General features: G+C 44.5%; 1 protein-coding gene across 2 annotated transcripts in view; it reads right to left on the reverse strand.

Annotated features, from left to right (window-relative positions):
* Nucleotides 1–5935: 5935 nt before the first annotated feature.
* The window catches only part of LOC121539050 (synaptosomal-associated protein 25-B), a 102811-nt gene continuing 86964 nt past the window's right edge, over nt 5936–21782 (reverse strand). For both annotated transcript variants that reach the window (XM_041847265.2, XM_041847266.2), the window contains 5 exons: nt 20296–20344; nt 12793–12910; nt 8112–8231; nt 7845–7989; nt 5936–7681 (listed from right to left, as the gene is read on the reverse strand). In XM_041847265.2, the coding sequence (XP_041703199.1) occupies nt 7619–7681; nt 7845–7989; nt 8112–8231; nt 12793–12910; nt 20296–20344 (495 nt within the window). In that variant the 3' untranslated portion in view covers nt 5936–7618. The remainder of the gene's footprint in view (nt 7682–7844; nt 7990–8111; nt 8232–12792; nt 12911–20295; nt 20345–21782) is intronic.

The following is a 21782-nucleotide window of genomic DNA, read 5'->3' on the forward strand; positions in this document are numbered from 1 at the left end:
TCACTGGCCTACACACAATTCCCCATCATGTCAAAGTGGAATAATGTTTTAGGAAATGTTTACAAATTCATAGAACATGATAAGCTGAAATGTCTTGAGTCAATAAGTATTCAACCCCTTTTTTTTTTTTGTTATGGGCAAGCCTAAATAAGTTCAGGAGTGAAAATGTGCTTGAGTTGCATGGACTCACTTTGTGTGCAATAATAGTGTTTAACATGATTTTGGAATGAGTACCTCATCTCTCTACCCCACACATACAATTATCTCTAAGGTCCCTTTTGTCGAACAGTGAATTCCAAACACAAATTCAACCAGAAAGACCAGGGAGGTTGATTGGTTGATCTATTGGCAGCTGGGTAAAAAAAAAAAAGCAGACATTCCATTGAGCATGGTGAAGTTATTAATTACACTTAGGATGGTGTATCAATACACCCAGTCACTACAAAGATACAGGCGTCCTTCCAAACTCAGTTGCCGGAGAGGAAGGGAATTCACCACTAGGCCAATGGTGACTTTAAAACAGTTACATAGTTTAGTGGCTGTAATAGCAGAACACGATCAACAACATTGTGGTTACTTCACAATACTAACCTAATTGACAGAGTGAAAAGAAGAAAGCCTGTACAGAATAAAAATATTCTAAAACATGCATCCTGTTTGCAAGAAGGCACTAAAGAAATACTTCAAAAATTTGGCAAAGCGATTTACTTTTTGTCCTGAATACAAAGTGTTATGTTTGGGACAAATACAACACATTACTGAGTACCGCTCTCCATATTTTCAAGCATAGTGGTGGCTGCATCATGTTATGGGTATGCTTGTAATTGTTAAGTACTGGGGAGTTTTTCAGGATAAAAATAAAAAAAAGAAACTGAATGGAGCTAAGCACAAGCAAAATCCTAGGAAAACCTGGTTCAGTCTGCTTTCCACCAGACATTGGGAGATTAATTCACCTTTCAGCAGGACAATAACCGAAAACACAAGGACAAATCTACACTGGAGTTGTTATCAAGACGACACTGAATGTTCCTGAGTGGCCACGTTAGTTTTTACTTAAATATTTTACAAGACCTGAAAAATGGTTGTCATGCAATGATCAACAACCAATTTGACAGAGCTTTAGTATTTTGAAAAGGATAATGGGCAAATGTTGCACAATCCAGGGGTGGAAAGCTCTTAGACATACACAGAAAGACTCACAGTTGTAATCGCTGCCAAAGGTGATTCTACAAAGTATTGACTCGGGTGTGAATATTTACGTCATTCGATATTTCTGTATTTCATTTTCAATAAATTAGCAAACATTTCTAAAGCTGTGTTTTCACTGTCATTATGGGGCATTGTGTGTAGATGGGTGGGCACTTGTATACCGACGATATTGTTTTCTATGCTATTGCTCCCACGGTTGACCTAAGCTTTATCTAAACTACAGCCTGTTTTTAAAGAAATACTTTATTGACCTGAAATTAGTATTGAATGCGGGTAAAACGAAGTATACTGTATGTTCTTCTATAGAGTGCATGCAAATAACTGATGATTTAATCATATGTACTTTGGATGGTGCCCATATTGATCATGTCCCTGCTTACAAATATCGGGGCATCTGGATAGATGAAAAGCTGTCTTTTATAAAGCATATTGAAGATTTATTTTATTTTATCTTTTATAAATAGGTCTTGCCTCTCACTAAATAGTAGAAAGCAGATCGTTCAGTCGACGTTCCTACCGGTCCTAGACGATGGCGACATCATCTGTATGAACGCAGCTGCCGCTTCATTAAAGCCGTTAAATGCAGTTTATCACAGCGCACTGACAGGTTCTAGTACTCATCACTGCATTCTCTAAAAGAAAATTGGTTGGTCCTCTGTCATGTAGGTTGTGTTCATTTATAAAGTCCTTTTACAAAAACTCCCACTGTACCTAACATCATTACTAACCTTTAGACATACAGTAAGAGTTCCAACACCTGGTCTCAGGGATGGCTAACTCTGGACATTCCTTTGGTCTCTACTGAGTTAGGTGAATCATCTTTCCGATGTTTTGTTTTCTTTATTTTTTTCTTTTATTTTTTTTTTTGGAACAATCTTCAATATGTTTGAAAATGTGATGTTTTGATGCCTCTGGCAATTCAGAAAGCTGGTTTACGACCTTATTACTGATGAATGTGTTTGTTTTTAATGACCATGTTTTTCTTTCTGCTTGCATTCTGTGTGTATTTTCATGTGTGTATTTCTGTAATTCAGGGCTCATCTGTAAAAGACACCTTGGTCACGGTATGACTACCTGATTTAAAAAAAATTGATGTATATTTTTAAAAAAAATGTACAATTGTAGTTAGCATGTGAACATATGGTGAGGTAGTCATCATAATGAAGACAGTCTGCATATAAGAAGAATACAGTTGAAGTCGGAAGTTTACATACACCTTAGCCAAATACATTCAAACTCAGTTTTTCACAATTCCTGACATTTAATCCTAGTAAGAATTCCCTGTTTTAGGTCCGTTAGGATCACCACTTTATTTTAAGAATGAGAAATGTCAGAATAATAGTAGAGAGAATTATTTATTTCAGCTTTGTATTTATTTCATCACATTCCCAGTTGGTCAGAAGTTTACATACACTCAATTAGTATTTGGTAGCATTGCCTTTAAATTGTTTAACTTGGGTCAAACATTTCGGGTAGCCTTCCACAAGCTTCCCACAATAAGTTGGGTGAATTTTGGCCCATTCCTCCTGACAGAGCTGGTGTAACTGAGTCAGGTTTGTAGGCCTCCTTGCTCGCACACGCTTATCAGTTCTGCCCACAAATGTTTTATAGGATTGAGATCAGGGCTTTGTGATGGCCACTCCAATACCTTGAATTGTTGTCCTTAAGCCATTTTGCCACAACTTTGGAAGTATGCTTGGGGTCATTGTCCATTTGGAAGACCCATTTGCGACCAAGCTTTTAACTTCCTGACTGATGTGTTGAGATGTTGCTTCAATATATACACAACTTTCCATCATGATGCCATCTATTTTGTGAAGTGCACCAGTCCCTCCTGCAGCAAAGCACCCCCACAGCATGATGCTGCCACCCCCATCCTTCACGGTTGGGATGGTGTTCTTCGGCTTGCAAGCTTTCCCCTTTTTGTTCTGGGATTGATTTGCACTTTTCGCACCAAAGTACGTTCATCTCTAGGAGACAGAACGCGTCTCCTTCCTGAGCGGTATGACGGCTGCATGGTCCCATGGTGTTTATACTTGCGTACTATTGTTTGTACAGATGAACGTGGTACCTTCAGGCGTTTGGAAATTGCTCCCAAGGATGAACCAGACTTGTGGAGGTCTACAATTTCTTTTCCTGAGGTATTGTGTGATTTCTTTTGATTTTCCCATGATGTCAAGCAAAGAGGCACTGAGTTTGAAGGTAGGCCTTGAAATACATCCATAGGTACACCTCCAATTGACTCAAATTATGTCAATTAGCCTATCAGAAGCTTCTAAAGCCATGACATCATTTTCTGGAATTTTCCAAGCTGTTTAAAGGCACAGTCAACTTAGTGTATGTAAACTTCTGACCCACTGGAATTGTGATACAGTGAATTATAAGTGAAAATATCTGTCTGTAGATAATTGTTGGAAAAATTACTTGTGTCATGGACAAATTAGATGTCCTAACCGACTTGCCAAAACTATAGTTTGTTAACAAGAAACTTGTGGAGTGGTTGAAAAACAAGTTTTAATGACTCTAACCTAAGTGTATGTAAACTTCTGACTTCAACTGTATGTACTGATTCGCGACATGATGTAATGACTATTACCTACATGATGTAATGACTATTAGCTACATGATGTAATGACTATTGGCTACATGATGTAATGACTATTAGCTACATGATGTAATGACTATTAGCTACATGATGTAATTTTAAGTTACTTGACTCATCTTTACCTACAGCTCAACTGTATTCAGTCTAACCTAACAGAACGCAGTCATAACTTTTTCTTCAACTGATAACAATGATGATTTGACTCAGCTATGGCCAAGCAAAATTATTTTCCTCCTGACCTACTGCCACAAACTGTAAAGAATGCCAATACAATGTAGAGCATCAATGTAACAAGCTTGTTTTAGTTGAATTATTTGCCTTATTGTTCCATGTTCACCATTTTTAATAGATTATTTTATCATTTTGAAGGACTGAAATCGGTTTGGTTTAATTGTACGTGTTCTGTAGCCTGGCAACCAGTCTATTCCACTCCTTGCCACTCTGTTTCTGCTAGCATGTTTGGAATATGACACAGACTGGCACCCAGGCTTCATGTTCTGTACCTTTTTTTGATTTGTATTTTTATTCAGGCCCTATTTGAACATTTTAAAACAATTCAGCCACAGATGAGGGAACACTTCATTTAAAATCATAAAATATATTTTTTAAGTAAATGTTTTTCCTATTGTGGTGCTCTGAACCGAGAGGATAGTTGTCCTCTCAGATAAAAGATGCTTGATCTGTTGACGGAAGACAAACTGATGTAACTAGACATATTGGATACGTATGGGGACTGACAATAGACTTCTCCTTGGATTCAGACTTTTCTGTGTTGATTTTGAGGCTGAAACCAATAACAAATCAATGACTCAAACTGATGGTAATACAACTGCCTTTAGAGATGTGAATTCTGATCAAAGCTACATTTGTCATTGTTTGTCATTCCCATATATATTGTTGGTGCAAGTTGTCATCTCATCCAACAAGCTTCCCTTGTTGCAGGATGAAGAACCAGAACTAGTAGAACTCATTCCAGAACTAGTAGAACTCATTCCAGAACTAGTAGAACTCATACCAGAACTAGTAGAACTCATTCCAGAACTAGTAGAACTCATACCAGAACTAGTAGTCTCTGTAAGAGCAGCAGGTAGCCTAGCGGTTAGAGCGTTGGGCCAGTAACCAAAAGTCGCTGGTTTGAGTTCCTGAGCCGACAAGAAGAAAAATCTGTGCCCTTGAGTAAGGCACTTAACCCTAATTAGCTCCTGGGGAGCCGTACTACTATGGCTGACCCTGTAAAACAACACATTTCACTGCACCTATCCGGTGTATGTGACGATAAAACATATTTCTTTTTTTTTGCAGCTAGATGGCGGTGTTGACCCGTCATCAACATAACACATTTCTATCTGATGATTCCGCCTTCCTTGGTCTGTTGAATGTGCTCCAGAGTGGAGGTTGCCCTTAAGGTTAGGGGTTATGACCTGGTCAGCTAACCCTGTCCCAAACATGTTGGGGGTTATGAGCTGGTCAGCTAACCCTGTTTCAAACATGTTGGGGGTTATGAACTGGTCATTAAGTTTTTTTTTAATCATTAAAATTTCTGTGTTGTAGTTGTCAGTTTGTTTATATTGGTCTGTCTCATGGATGCAAGGTTCAGGGATTACCTGTTTGTGTGTGCGTGCGTTAGAGAGAGATTGTGTGTGTTCTTAGTGACGTGGCGAGCTCTAATCCCCCTTAAATCCAGGGCCCAAAGAGGATGGCCATTAGTGTAATGTCAGTCCTCCTTCCTTTCTGTGGAGTGTCAGTCCTCTCCTTCCTTTCTGTGTAATGTCAGTCCTCTCCTTCCTTTCTGTGTAATGTCAGTCCTCTCCTTCCTTTCTGTGGAGTGTCAGTCCTCTCCTTCCTTTCTTTGGAGTGTCAGTCCTCTCCTTCCTTTCTGTGGAGTGTCAGTCCTCTCCTTCCTTTCTGTGGCGTGTCAGTCCTCTCCTTCCTTTCTGTGGCGTGTCAGTCCTCTCCTTCCTTTCTGTGGCGTGTCAGTCCTCTCCTTCCTTTCTGTGGAGTGTAGCCTGTGTGGATCTGTAATGTCTGTCTTCGCCCTTCTGTTTCTCCAGTATGTATACAACCCCCACACAGTCCATCTACCATTCTCTACCAGCGGCAAACATTTCCAATAAAAAGTCATTTTTGTTCTACAGTCATGGTTTTTATTGGCATTTTTTCACCTTATTTTACAATGATGGTCACAGTCTGGAAATGTGTGAACAAAAGAGTGGCACTATTGCAGAGTATCCTCTCAGCTGGGAGTGTCCTACATACTGCTGGGCATGCTGTGGCGGCCATGTTACTTGCTCTAGAAGATTTATTCATAAGATGCTGAGTTCTATCTGCTGACGGACATGCATAACACACGTGAGGCTACTGTACATCAATGGGAGTAAGACCGAGCGGTTGAGCCGGACATAACCAAAGGTTGATGGGCCAACCATGAATGGCTGCTACTGCTTTGGAGCCCACCTGCGTTAAGTAACCAAAGCATTCTGTTCCTTGTTGTTCTCCCACCTCCTTAGCTCCTCCCATCCCCAGGCCTGTCTGAGAGGGGGTTTGGGGGGTATTTAGATACTCTGCCCCTGACAATGAGTTGATTATAGTACAGTTGGTTTGAGCATGGTGCTGCCCAAACCCTAGGTTGTGGGTTTCAATTCTCCACATGGGACACTTGGGCTCACGTACACTGAATGTGTTTATTGACTTTAGAAACTACCATTGGTGTACTGCTACTCATCTTTGTCAATGATAATGCAAAATAACTTGCATTGAAGGCGTGAGCTGGGCTGAAAATGAGGTGCATCACTGGTCATGTTCCCAGCACAGTTGCCCATTGTCCAAATGGGAGTGTCTGGGAGGAAGATGACAATGTTGTGGGAGTTCTGACTCGTCTGGTTACTTACTTTCGTTTAGCATCACAACAACAACATTAACTACAGAGCACCAGTGTCTCACATGGACAACACTGTCATACCACTGACACATGGAAGAAACAACATGTAGTGTCCTGCTCATGTAAAGCAATAGTAGTCTGATGTAAAGCAATAGTAGTCGTGGTATGTGGGTAATGATGTAAAGCAATAGTAGTCTGATGTAAAGCAATAGTAGTCTGATGTAAAGCAATAGTAGTCGTGGTATCTGGGTAATTATGTAAAGCAATAGTAGTCGTGGTATCTGGGTAATGATGTAAAGCAATAGTAGTCGTATCTGGGTAATGATGTAAAGCAATAGTAGTCTGATGTAAAGCAATAGTAGTCGTGGTATATGGGTAATTATGTAAAGCAATAGTAGTCTGATGTAAAGCAATAGTAGTCGTGGTATCTGGGTAATGATGTAAAGCAATAGTAGTCGTGGTATCTGAGTAATTATGTAAATACAGTTTATATAAAAAGATGAGCAAGACGGAAACAGAGAAAGAGAACTGCACAGGTGAGCAACAACCATCAAAGAAGCACTTTATACTTTAGGAGGAGAGACAGAATGGGGGGGTAGAGGAACAACTGTAGGAGGAGAGACAGAATGGGGGGTAGAGGAACAACTGTAGGAGGAGAGACAGAATGGGGGGTAGAGGAACAACTGTAGGAGGAGAGACAGAATGGGGGGTAGAGGAACAACTGTAGGAGGAGAGACAGAATGGGGGGTAGAGGACGAGACAATTAACCAGGACTATCATTTTAATAAAAGCCAAAGAGACGACACAGAACAACATTTACAACAGGAAGAGGAGGAGGGGGGTCTTATATGTGCAAACCTACTGAGAAAGTACCATGATAAAAGCATGTTTGGGGTGGGGGGATTGAAAGCAGTTGTCGCTGCAGCTTAGCCCAACATCTTTGTGGCACGCTGGTTGGCTTCGTCAATCCTGGTCTTGTTGGAATCAGCCTGAGGAGCGAGAGAGTTGGGATGATGTGAAATCATACAAGCAATATCAATCAAGACTAAGTGCAAGTGGACTGTCAACTCAAAGATGGTCAGCCATACGCTAACACTGAAAATGTATTGATTGGTCGTCATTGATTTTCATCGTTATGATCATGGATAGTACCTTGTCCATGATCCTGTCGATCTGGCGGTTCTGGGTGTCGATCTCGTTGCCCATGTCCAGGGCCATGTGACGCAGGTTACCGATGATCCCGCCCACCTGCTCCAGGTTCTCATCCATCTCATTCTCCCGGGCATCGTCCGTTACCCTGGAAACATACATTAGATATTCCATAAAACTGTCTGCAGCTTCGGCGTGGCAGAGGGAGTCCATGTACACACACACACACACACACACTTACTAACCCATGAACACAGACACACTCCTCACCTGCGGATGAAGCCTCCACTGATGGCCATCTGTTCACGTTCGTCCACCACACGGGCCCCTGGCTGACTGTTCACCACTCCATCCTGGTTGGCCCCCCACGCCTGGCCCCCACCCTTTATCCTGCAGGGACACACCAGTCAGGGTGTGTAGAGGCGTGTGCGTGTTTGTGTGTGTGGAAACTTTCATTTGATATAATGGGTACATTATACGACAGAAGCCATGCGTAATGACAGCAAGGCCGCCCACCAACACAGCATGCCAATGGTGTGTATATATACAGTGGGGAAAAAAAGTATTTAGTCAGCCACCAATTGTGCAAGTTTTCCCACTTAAAAAGATGAGAGAGGCCTGTAATTTTCATCATAGGTACACGTCAACTATGACGGACAAATTGAGAAAAAATAATCCAGAATATCACATTGTAGGATTTTTTATGAATTTATTTGCAAATTTGGTCACCTACAAACAAGCAAGATTTCTGGCTCTCACAGACCTGTAACTTCTTCTTTAAGAGGCTCCTCTGTCCTCCACTCGTTACCTGTATTAATGGCACCTGTTTGAACTTGTTATCAGTATAAAAGACATCTGTCCACAACCTCAATCAGTCACACTCCAAACTCCACTATGGCCAAGACCAAAGAGCTGTCAAAGGACACCAGAAACAAAATTGTAGACCTGCACCAGGCTGGAAAGACTGAATCTGCAATAGGTAAGCAGCTTGGTTTGAAGAAATCAACTGTGGGAGCAATTACTAGGAAATGGAAGACATACAAGACCACTGATAATCTCCCTCGATCTGGGGCTCCACGCAAGATCTCACCCTGTGGGGTCAAAATGATCACAAGAACGGTGAGCAAAAATCCCAGAACCACACGGGGGGACCTAGTGAATGACCTGCAGAGAGCTGGGACCAAAGTAACAAAGCCTACCATCAGTAACACACTACGCCGCCAGGGACTCAATCCTGCAGTGCCAGACATGTCCCCCTGCTTAAGCCAGTACATGTCCAGGCCCGTCTGAAGTTTGCTAGAGTGCATTTGGATGATCCAGAAGAGGATTGGGAGAATGTCATATGGTCAGATGAAACCAAAATGGAACTTTTTGGTAAAAACTCAACTCGTCGTGTTTGGAGGACAAAGAATGCTGAGTTGCATCCAAAGAACACCATACCTACTGTGAAGCATGGGGTGGAAACATCATGCTTTGGGGCTGTTTTTCTGCAAAGGGACCAGGACGACTGATCCGTGTAAAGGAAAGAATGAATGGGGCTATGTATCGTGAGATTTTGAGTGAAAACCTCCTTCCATCAGCAAGGGCATTGAAGATGAAACGTGGCTGGGTCTTTCAGCATGACAATGATCCCAAACACACCGCCCGGGCAACGAGTGGCCTAGCCAGGTCCTGGAGTGGCCTAGCCAGTCTCCAGATCTCAACCCCATAGAAAATCTTTGGAGGGAGTTGAAAGTCCGTGTTGCCCAGCGACAGCCCCAAAACATCACTGCTCTAGAGGAGATCTGCATGGAGGAATGGGCCAAAATACCAGCATGTGATTTTCTGGATTTTTGTCCTCATTTTGTCTGTCATAGTTGATGTGTACCTATGATGAAAAATTACAGGCCTCTCTCATCTTTTTAAGTGGGAGAACTTGCACAATTGGTGGCTGACTAAATACTTTTTTTCCCCCACTGTGTGTGTGTGTGTGTGTGTGTGTGTGTGTGTGTGTTATATATATATATATTAGATCTATCAATCAATAATTGATCCAAGTACTGATCAGTTCAGTTGTAGTGTATTTACTGTCTTGTCTATGTGGTTGATAGAAGAGACATAAACACACACTAACAAGACGTAAAGCAGGAGACAGACACCAATGGACAGACAGACACCAATAGACAGAGACAGACACCAATGGACAGACAGACGCCAATGGACAGAGACAGACAGACGCCAATGGACAGACAGGAGGACAGACACGCAGTAAGGAGTAAGGACGCAAATACACAGTGCAAAAAACATTAGGAACACCTGCCCTTTCCATGACAGACTGACCAGGTGAATCCAGGTGAAAGCTATGATCCCTTGAGGTCTCTTGTTAAATCCACTTCAATCAGTGTAGATGAAGGGGAGGAGACAGGTTAAAGAAGGTTTAAGCCTTGAGACAATTGAGACATGGATTGTGTATGTGTGCCATTCAGAGGGTGAATAGGCAAGACAAAAGATTTAAGTGCTTTTGAACGGGGTATGGTAGTAGGTGCCAGGTGTACTGGAGTGTGTCAAGAACTGCTACACTGCTGGGTTTTTCACGCTCAACAGTTTCCCATGTGTATCAAGAATGGTCCACCACCCAAAAGACATCCAGCCAACTTGACACAACTGTGGGAAGCATTGGAGTCAACATGGGCCAGCATGCATGTGGAACGCTTTCGACACCTTGTAGAGTCCATGCCCTGACGAATTGAGGCTGTTTTGAGGGCAAAAGGCAGCATCTCAATATTAGGAAGGTGTTCTTAATGTTTGGTATACTCGGTGTAGACAGACAGACAGGGAGACAAGGACAGACACCCTCTGGTTACTGGAGGGAAAAGGTGGTATGGTACAGTACAGAGGAAGAGCACCATTCTAGGAAGTCCAGTTCGGCTTAATTTTACTTTGACCTTCTAGACGTTTCACTACAGCAGTTAAATGTGCATAAAACAATAGCTTTGAAATAAAACTATTGTGGCTTCTAGATACTAGTGAGCTACACCGATCAAATTTCACACAAAATAACATTAACTCAACTTCCTGAAATGTTTCAACACACACATTAACCACACCACAACAACGTAGGTCCCGGGCCAGTCGTGTCAGGGACAAATTCTGGATTGATTATTTGAACACTTTACTTGAGCTTGAGAGGAAACCTTTCAATGTAAAGTTCAAGTTAGGTGCACAAATCTCAAAACGGACTTTGGACTGTTAGTTTGATTACAGTTTTCTCAAGCAATTTTCTGGATCTGTGTTGAAACATATCTAATTTAAAGACCTTCTCTCCCTTCGGTCTCAATGTAGAGTTTGATCTGAAGCCATTCCTGTGATTTCTGTGTTTTTTTCTACCCATTGTAACTAATATTGTGTTTGTAAGCCTTTATGTTGTAGCCTACTTGGATCTATGATCGTATGTTATCCATTCATGCTTTTTTTTATATGTACTGTTGATATTTGTAAACCAACCAATGAAATCATGCCACAGACGGCCATGATTACAAACACCTGCATGTGTCCATCGAAACGACGCCAGGACAGCGGAGTCACTCACCACCTTCCGGAGACATTTGAAACCCCACCTCTTTAAGGAATACCTGGGATAGGATAAAGTAATCCTTCTACCCCCCCCCCAAAAAAATAAACAAACATTGTAAAGTGGTTATCCCACTGGCTATAAGGTGAATGCACCGATTTGTAAGTCGCTCTGGATAAGAGCGTCTGCTAAATGACGTAAATGTAAATGTAAAATATAAAACCTATATAAACCTTATCAAAACCCTATATATAAACCCTATATAAACTGGTGACCTGCAGTGTTTGTCATTATACCCTGATGAAACATTGGAAATAAATGATTGCATCAGAGCGCTGGTAGCGCACGGTGCTTGTAACGCCAAGGTAGTGGGTTCGATCCCCGGGACCACCCATACACAAAAATGTATGCACGCATGACTGTAAGTCGCTTTGGATAAAAGCGTCTGCTGAATGGCATATTATTATTATTATATGATTAGCTCCTAGAGTGTTTTCTTTCTGTATCTACAGCAGAACAGCAATGCTCAAATACATCTACACAACTTCTGATCATCTTTTGCTAAACTTTTAATAAAAATATCATCAGTCAAAACAAATTTCACTCTTTAAGTGTTTTGTTCACCGAACATTAACACATTGTCTTCACCAGAACAGAAATGTGTGCAATTGTGTTCACTGTTTCCGGTAATCAGTAAACTACGGAATACACTGTGACCTGGATACCTGCTGAAAGAAAAACTAAGGTGTATGTGTTTCTGCCATGCATTCACATAGAAAGCCATAGGCAGTATGTTTGTGCATATTTACATTTTAGTCATTTAGCAGACGCTCTTATCCAGAGCGACTTACAGTTAGTGAGTGCATACATTTTTCACACTGGCCCCCCGTGGGAAACGAACCCACAACCCGGGCTTTGCCAGTGCCATGCTCTACCAACTGAGCTACAGCAGTAATCAGGTCATGCTAAATCGTACTGTAGGCCTACTGCCTCATGTTGTAGCATTATGTAACACGCTGACACAAGTATGTCATGTATGACTGGTTATTTGAAGGAGAAAGTACAGTGGATTAGCCCAGCATGCATCTCTCTCTCTCTCTCTCTCTCTCTAAGTGCAGAAGGAAGCAGCATAGAAGGCCTTGGGTAAGGTCTGAAGTTGACAGGCCATAGTGTTGTACTGGTCACCATATACTCTACTTAAGGCATTAAAGCAGGCAAGCAGACAGGTAGACAGACAGACAGGCAGGCAGGCAGACAGGTAGACAGACAGACAGGCAGGCAGGCAGACAGGTAGACAGACAGGCAGGCAGTCAGGCAGGAGGTAGACAGTCAGGCAGGCAGACAGGCAGGCAGACAGGCAGGTAGGCAGACAGGCAGACAGGCAAGGCAGGCTGCACCTACTTGTTACAGGGACATGAACAAAGACCACAGAGAGACCCTAGATTGTTCAAATTCTTTTCTGCATCCTTCATGTCCTTATTGATCTGGTCCATCCCCTCCTCGATCCGCTCCAGTTGCTCTGATTATCAACACAAGTCATTCATCCCCACAAAGAACGAGAGCACGTGAGAAAAAAAAAAAAGGGGGAGTGGGAGAGAGAGAGAGAGAGAGAGAGAGATGGAGGACAAAGGAGAGGAGACAAAAAGAGACTGTGACAAGAGAGACGGACGTCGGACAGCACCACCAACACCACACAGGCTAGAGCCCTGACCCGTCGCCACCGGTTACCTACTTGGCAACACATGGACATAACTGGCCACAGCATTGCCCTAAACCCTTCATATCTTTCTCGGCCTCCTTCAAGTCTTGGTTGACCTTGTTCATGCCATCTTCAAACCGATCCAGTTGCTCTGGTGAGGACAAAGGTAATGAGAGCAGTGAAATGAATCGGATTGGCTCTTGTGATGATTGAGCTCTAAGCTACAGCCTAACAAACACGGCCATAATGCAATGCATTATGGGGCCACGCTGACACACTCGCAGCATTAAAGGCAGTGCATTGAGAGAAAGAGAGTGACAGATATACAATAAAGAACACAAAAAGGCTGGATTCCAATGCAAAACAACCTCCCTCATTGGGCACTCCTTCACCAACTGCTAGGGCCTAGGGAAGAGAGCACACCTATGAGCACAAGATGTTGAAAATACCTGTTCTTGGTTGAAAATACTTAATTTAACCCATTTTTACTGGGACACGTTTGTATTGGAAACCAGCCAGTGGTTGGTGTGAGTGTGAGAGAGACAGCGAGAGAGAGAGAGGTGATAAACAGACTGAAGGAGGAGTGTAGATGAAGTAAATAAGTGTTCTGAAGCAGTGGATGAAGGGGAAAGCATTATGTAGTAATGTTTGAATGTAAGTTGGGTAGAAACAGTGATCACAGTCCATTCATCCCAAGAGGTTGCCCTAAACCACTGATACATGGTCAGATATTGGTTCATTCCCTAAATGGTGAGTTGGGTTAGTATTGTGGGTACTCTGAGCCCGGACCTGTAGTTAGAGTCAACATCTACCTGGAGTGGGTCCAGGGAGAAGGGAGTGGTCTGTAGCAAAGGCAAGGCAGGGTAAGGGAATTCATGGCCGGGGTGGCTTGCTTGTTGATGTGTGAACATTTGTAAAATCCCTGGGTTACTAGGAACCAGGAGCACTGAACTAGACATTTATTTATTCTGCTTCTGTTCTTGTTATATATTAGACATCTGGTTCTAGACTCTCTAGAGGTGGAATCTCTTCAACTCTGACATCTGGTTCTAGACTCTCTAGAGGTGGAATCTCTTCAACTCTGACACCTGGTTCTAGACTCTCTAGAGGTGGAATCTCTTCAACACTGACATCTGGTTCTAGACTCTCTAGAGGTGGAATCTCTTCAACACTGACATCTGGTTCTAGACTCTCTAGAGGTGGACTCTCTTCAACTGACACCTGGTTCTAGACTCTCTAGAGGTGGAATCTCTTCAACACTGACATCTGGTTCTAGACTCTCTAGAGGTGGACTCTCTTCAACTGACACCTGGTTCTAGACTCTCTAGAGGTGGAATCTCTTCAACTGACACCTGGTTCTAGACTCTCTAGAGGTGGAATCTCTTCAACTGACACCTGGTTCTAGACTCTCTAGAGGTGGAATCTCTTCAACTGACACCTGGTTCTAGACTCTCTAGAGGTGAAATCTCTTCAACACTGACATCTGGTTCTAGACTCTCTAGAGGTGGAATCTCTTCAACTGACACCTGGTTCTAGACTCTCTAGAGGTGGAATCTCTTCAACTGACACCTGGTTCTAGACTCTCTAGAGGTGGAATCTCTTCAACACTGACATCTGGTTCTAGACTCTCTGGAGGTGCTCTCTTCAACTCTGACATCTGGTTCTAGACTCTCTAGAGGTGGAATCTCTTCAACTGACATCTGGTTCTAGACTCTCTAGAGGTGGACTCTCTTCAACACTGACATCTGGTTCTAGACTCTCTGGAGGTGCTCTCTTCAACTCTGACATCTGGTTCTAGACTCTCTAGAGGTGGAATCTCTTCAACACTGACATCTGGTTCTAGACTCTCTAGAGGTAGAATCTCTTCAACATTGACATCTGGTTCTAGACTCTCTGGAGGTGCTCTCTTCAACTCTGACATCTGGTTCTAGACTCTCTAGAGGTGGAATCTCTTCAACTCTGACACCTGGTTCTAGACTCTCTAGAGGTGGAATCTCTTCAACACTGACATCTGGTTCTAGACTCTCTGGAGGTGCTCTCTTCAACTCTGACATCTGGTTCTAGACTCTCTAGAGGTGGAATCTCTTCAACACTGACATCTGGTTCTAGACTCTCTGGAGGTGGAATCTCTTCAATACTGACATCTGGTTCTAGACTCTCTGGTTCTAGACTCTCTCCAACATTTTACAACCAGAGGAGACTGAATGAATGTGAGTATATGAGATCAGATATAATGTAACTACTGTACGTGCAAATATTTTTGTTAAATGACTTAAAGTAAAGGCAGCAAATCCAGGAGGAGACATCAGTATGTGAGTCAGTGAGCAGCCATTTTGTCTCCCTGCTTCAGCTAATCAGGTATTATGTACTTGATGAGGTGTAATTCAGGTCAACATGTAAGAGTCAGGGAGCGCCTTATTAGAACCCCTACACAGAGACCAACGCTCTCATGCACTACCACAAGGCACATGACTGATCATTCCCCGGTGGCTGTGTGTGTGTGTGTGTGTGTTGGGGTGTGTGCGTCTAGATGTGTGTGTGTGTGTTAGTGAGTATGTGCCTGTTGTAGTGGGGGAGGGTTTTGGTGGACTGATCTTCAAATGGACAGAACTTGTATAGCGTTTTTAGATGGTCAGTAATCAAAGTATTATTTGATTGGCTAGAAGCAGACAGACAACATCCTCTTGTCTCGCTGGCATTCTGATGACGCCACAGTGAGGCTCCTTGTCATGTTGGCGAGAGTGGAGACCGCACCATGGCGATAGCTACGTTCACTGTAAACTCAGCCGACCCGTGACCGCACCATGGCGTTAGCTACATTCACTGTAAACTCAGCCGACCCGTGACCGCACCATGGCGTTAGCTACATTCACTGTAAACTCAGCCGACCCGTGACCGCACCATGGCGTTAGCTACATTCACTGTAAACTCAGCCGACCCGTGACCGCACCATGGCGTTAGCTACATTCACTGTAAACTCAGCCGACCCGTGACCGCACCATGGCGTTAGCTACGTTCACTGTAAACTCAGCCGACCCGTGACCGCACCATGGCGATAGCTACGTTCACTGTAAACTCAGCCGACCCGAGACCGCACCATGGCGATAGCTACGTTCACTGTAAACTCAGCCGACCCGTGACCGCACCATGGCGTTAGCTACGTTCACTGTAAACTCAGCCGACCCGTGACCGCACCATGGCGTTAGCTACGTTCACTGTAAACTCAGCCGACCCGTGACCGCACCATGGCGTTAGCTACATTCACTGTAAACTCAGCCGACCCGTGACCGCACCATGGCGTTAGCTACGTTCACTGTAAACTCAGCCGACCCGTGACCGCACCATGGCGTTAGCTACATTCACTGTAAACTCAGCCGACCCGTGACCGCACCATGGCGTTAGCTACATTCACTGTAAACTCAGCCGACCCCGTGACCGCACCATGGCGATAGCTACATTCACTGTAAACTCAGCCGACCCGTGACCGCACCATGGCGATAGCTACATTCACTGTAAACTCAGCCGACCCGTGACCGCACCATGGCGATAGCTACATTCACTGTAAACTCAGCCGACCCGTGACCGCACCATGGCGTTAGCTACATTCACTGTAAACTCAGCCGACCCGTGACCGCACCATGGCGATAGCTACATTCACTGTAAACTTAGCCGACCCGTGACCGCACCATGGCGATAGCTACATTCACTGTAAACTCAGCCGACCCGTGACCGCACCATGGCGATAGCTACATTCACTGTAAACTCAGCCGACCCGTGACCGCACCATGGCGTTAGCTACATTCACTGTAAACTCAGCCGACCCGTGACCGCACCATGGCGTTAGCTACATTCACTGTAAACTCAGCCGACCCGTGACCGCACCTTGGCGTTAGCTACGTTCACTGTAAACTCAGCCGACCCGTGACCGCACCATGGCGATAGCTACATTCACTGTAAACTCAGCCGACCCGTGACCGCACCATGGCGATAGCTACGTTCACTGTAAACTCAGCCGACCCGTGACCGCACCATGGCGATAGCTACGTTCACTGTAAACTCAGCCGACCCGTGACCGCACCATGGCGTTAGCTACGTTCACTGTAAACTCAGCCGACCCGTGACCGCACCATGGCGATAGCTACATTCACTGTAAACTCAGCCGACCCGTGACCGCACCATGGCGTTAGCTACGTTCACTGTAAACTCAGCCGACCCGTGACCGCACCATGGCGTTAGCTACGTTCACTGTAAACTCAGCTGACCCGTGACCGCACCATGGCGTTAGCTACATTCACTGTAAACTCAGCCGACCCGTGACCGCACCATGGCGTTAGCTACATTCACTGTAAACTCAGCCGACCCGTGACCGCACCATGGCGTTAGCTACATTCACTGTAAACTCAGCCGACCCGTGACCGCACCATGGCGTTAGCTACATTCACTGTAAACTCAGCCGACCCGTGACCGCACCATGGCGTTAACTACATTCACTGTAAACTCAGCCGACCCGTGACCGCACCATGGCGTTAGCTACATTCACTGTAAACTCAGCCGACCCGTGACCGCACCATGGCGTTAGCTACATTCACTGTAAACTCAGCTGACCCGTGACCGCACCATGGCGATAGCTACATTCACTGTAAACTCAGCCGACCCGTGACCGCACCATGGCGATAGCTACATTCACTGTAAACTCAGCCGACCCGTGACCGCACCATGGCGTTAGCTACGTTCACTGTAAACTCAGCCGACCCGTGACCGCACCATGGCGTTAGCTACGTTCACTGTAAACTCAGCCGACCCGTGACCGCACCATGGCGTTAGCTACGTTCACTGTAAACTCAGCCGACCCGTGACCGCACCATGGCGTTAGCTACATTCACTGTAAACTCAGCCGACCCGTGACCGCACCATGGCGTTAGCTACATTCACTGTAAACTCAGCCGACCCGTGACCGCACCATGGCGTTAGCTACATTCACTGTAAACTCAGCCGACCCGTGACCGCACCATGGCGTTAGCTACGTTCACTGTAAACTCAGCCGACCCGTGACCGCACCATGGCGTTAGCTACGTTCACTGTAAACTCAGCCGACCCGTGACCGCACCATGGCGTTAGCTACGTTCACTGTAAACTCAGCCGACCCGTGACCGCACCATGGTGTTAGCTACGTTCACTGTAAACTCAGCCGACCCGTGACCGCACCATGGCGTTAGCTACATTCACTGTAAACTCAGCCGACCCGTGACCGCACCATGGCGTTAGCTACATTCACTGTAAACTCAGCCGACCCGTGACCGCACCATGGCGTTAGCTACATTCACTGTAAACTCAGCCGACCCGTGACCGCACCATGGCGTTAGCTACATTCACTGTAATCTCAGCCGATCCGTGCAAATGGAGGTTGCTCTGGTCCTTCCTCCCAGGTCCTGATGGATGGAGCTATGGTGCGTTGGGGTGGAGGGAGGGGCTGAGGTCATTTGAATCTGGGAATCGATTGCTCTGTGGCGGTTGCAGCGAGCAGGATGTCAGCACCATTCCTCAGGAAGCCAGAGGGAAAGGCTCTATGTTCCTGTGACAGGCCTATTAGCGCCCTCTGAAACGTGTGGAACAGAGCCGGGGGCAGGAAGCCGTTTCCATGGAGATGAACACACAATTGAAACCTCTGCCGTGCTGGAACCTGGGAGGGAGCAACGCACTGAATATTGTAGATAGAAATGCCACCAATAGAACGTATATGATCGCTTGCTCTACATGTCAGAGGCATATGTGTTCTACACAATATATTTCTGTTGAAACATTCCATTGAGTTCAATTGAATGCAGAAGTGAATGTGAATGCTTTATAACGACCGTGCTTCTGTTACAAATGTTAACTGGCAATTTGTATACCTCACTGACATCACCATGTGATGTCCACACAACTGAGGCGATCTATTCAGTTGAACTTCTCAGTCTGCTGCATATTCTGAATGGCAGCTACTGAGGTCTGCTTCTCCTGCCTAACCAACCAGTACTATCATGCTGCTTCTCCTGCCTAACCAACCAGTACTATCATGCTGCTTCTCCTGCCTAACCAACCAGTACTATCAAGCTGCTTCTCCTGCCTAACCAACCAGTACTATCATGCTGCTTCTCCTGCCTAACCAACCAGTACTATCATGCTGCTTCTCCTGCCTAACCAACCAGTACTATCATGCTGCTTCTCCTGCCTAACCAACCAGTACTATCATGCTGCTTCTCCTGCCTAACCAACCAGTACTATCAAGCTGCTTCTCCTGCCTAACCAACCAGTACTATCAAGCTGCTTCTCCTGCCTAACCAACCAGTACTATCATGCTGCTTCTCCTGCCTAACCAACCAGTACTATCATGCTGCTTCTCCTGCCTAACCAACCAGTACTATCATGCTGCTTCTCCTGCCTAACCAACCAGTACTATCAAGCTGCTTCTCCTGCCTAACCAACCAGTACAATCAAGCTGCTTCTCCTGCCTAACCAACCAGTACTATCATGCTTCCACAATGATCAATTTCCTTTACCAAAGCCTTAACTCAGGGATTCTACAAATGTGTCCTGTTTGAGTGGAAGTGAATGAGATGTTTTGTCACTACCAGTATAACTGATCAGTGTGTCCTCTCGGTAAAGAGCATGTGCCATCAACTAACAACTTCACCTCCGAACCGCAAGGCCACACGTTTCTCGTAGCCGTGTTTTTCTCAGTTACAGTTATTGAGTCAACAAGCAGTTCACCTCAATACTACAGGTCGTTGTTACCGTCTAATGAGAAAACATACTATACCTCTCATGAGATAAAGATACAAGACAGCAAACAGTTCATACACTATATACAGTATTATAGAAATAACCCAGATACAAAATCATGGTGCTTTTAACTTTCTGACTGCACATGGTATAATAGTGCAATACAATTAGAGTTCTGCACAGTACAGTACATTATAGTTCAGTATCTATAGAGTCATGTACAGTTGTCCAATGTTAGAGCTAGGGCTGCAAAATTCCGGTAACTTTCCCCCAAATTCCCTGTTTTTCCTAAAATCCCGATTTAGAAGATTCCTGGAATAAGGAGAGCATATTAAACAGGAATTCCGTAATCCTCCAATCAGGATTTCTGGAAAACCTGGAATATTAATTGGGAAAGTGAACAGAATTTTATAGCGTAATATTGTGTCTCTATAGGGACTTACCTCCCTGTTCATCCAGCATAACCAGAGTCCTGATGCCAGCATCTTTACTCTACGCACCCCGGGTCAGAGAGACAGGGAAGAACACACACCGGGTCAGAGAGACAGGGAAGAACACACCCCGGGTCAGAGAGACAGGGAAGAACACACACCGGGTCAGAGAGACAGGGAAGAACACACCCCGGGTCAGAGAGACAGGGAAGACACCCCGGGTCAGAGAGACAGGGAAGAACACACACCGGGTCAGAGAGACAGGGAAGAACACACCCCGGGTCAGAGAGACAGGGAAGACACCCCGGGTCAGAGAGACAGGGAAGAACAGAGGGGAAGAAGAGGTGAGATAAAACAGTTCAGTGTGAACAGAAGATAAATATAATATATATTATTATTATTATTATAATTATTAAATGGAGGGACACTGTGTTAATAAGATCAGTTTCTCAACAGCTGTTGATCCAGACATCAGATCATACATACAGCTGAGACCACTGCAAAATTATCAGTTTCTCTGGTCTTACTATTTATAGGATGTGTTTGGGTAAAAATAACATTTTAGTTTTATTCTATAAACTACTGACAACATTTCTCCCAAATTCCAAATAAAAATATTGTCATTTAGAGCATTTATTTGCAGAAAATGACAACTGGTCAAAATAACAAAAAAGATGCACTGTTGTCAGACCTCGAATAATGCAAAGAAAATAAGTTCATGTTAATTTTTAAACAACACAATACTAATGTTTCAACTTAGGAAGAGTTCAGAAATCAATATTTGGTGGAATAACCCAGATTTTCAATCACAGCTTTCATGCGTCTTGGCATGCTCTCCACCAGTCTTTCACATTGATGTTGGGTGACTTTATGCCACTCCTGGTGCAAAAATTCAAGCAGCTCGGCTTTGTTTGATGGCTTGTGACCATCCATCTTCCTCTTGATCACATTCCAGGAGTTTTCAATGGGGTTCAGGTCTGGAGATCGGGCTGGCCATGACAGGGTCTTGATCTGGTGGTCCTCCATCCACACCTTGATTGACCTGGCTGTGTGGCATGGCACATTGTCCTGCTGAAAAAACCTATCCTCAGAGTTGGGGAACAATGTCAGAGCAAAAGGAAGCACGTTTTCTTCCAGCACAACCTTGTACGTGGCTTGATTCATGCATCCTTCACAAAGACAAATCTGCCCGATTCCAGCCTTGCTGAAGCACCCCCAGATCATCACCAATCCTCCACCAAATTTCACAGTGGGTGCAAGACACTGTGGCTTGTAGGCCTCTCCAGGTCTCCGTCTAACCATTAGACGACCAGGTGTTGGGCAAAGCTGGAAATTGGACTCATCAAAGACGATGACCTTACTCCAGTCCTCTACGGTCCAATCCTTATGGTCTTTTGCAAACCTCTGCCTGGCTCTTCTTTGCTTCTCATTGATGAAGGGCTTTTTTCTAGCTTTGAACTACTTCAGCCCTGCCCCTAGGAGCCTGTTTCGAACCGTCC

The sequence above is a fragment of the Coregonus clupeaformis genome, chromosome 21 (assembly GCF_020615455.1).
Source record: "Coregonus clupeaformis isolate EN_2021a chromosome 21, ASM2061545v1, whole genome shotgun sequence".
In the NCBI taxonomy this organism is placed as follows: Eukaryota; Metazoa; Chordata; class Actinopteri; order Salmoniformes; family Salmonidae; genus Coregonus; species Coregonus clupeaformis.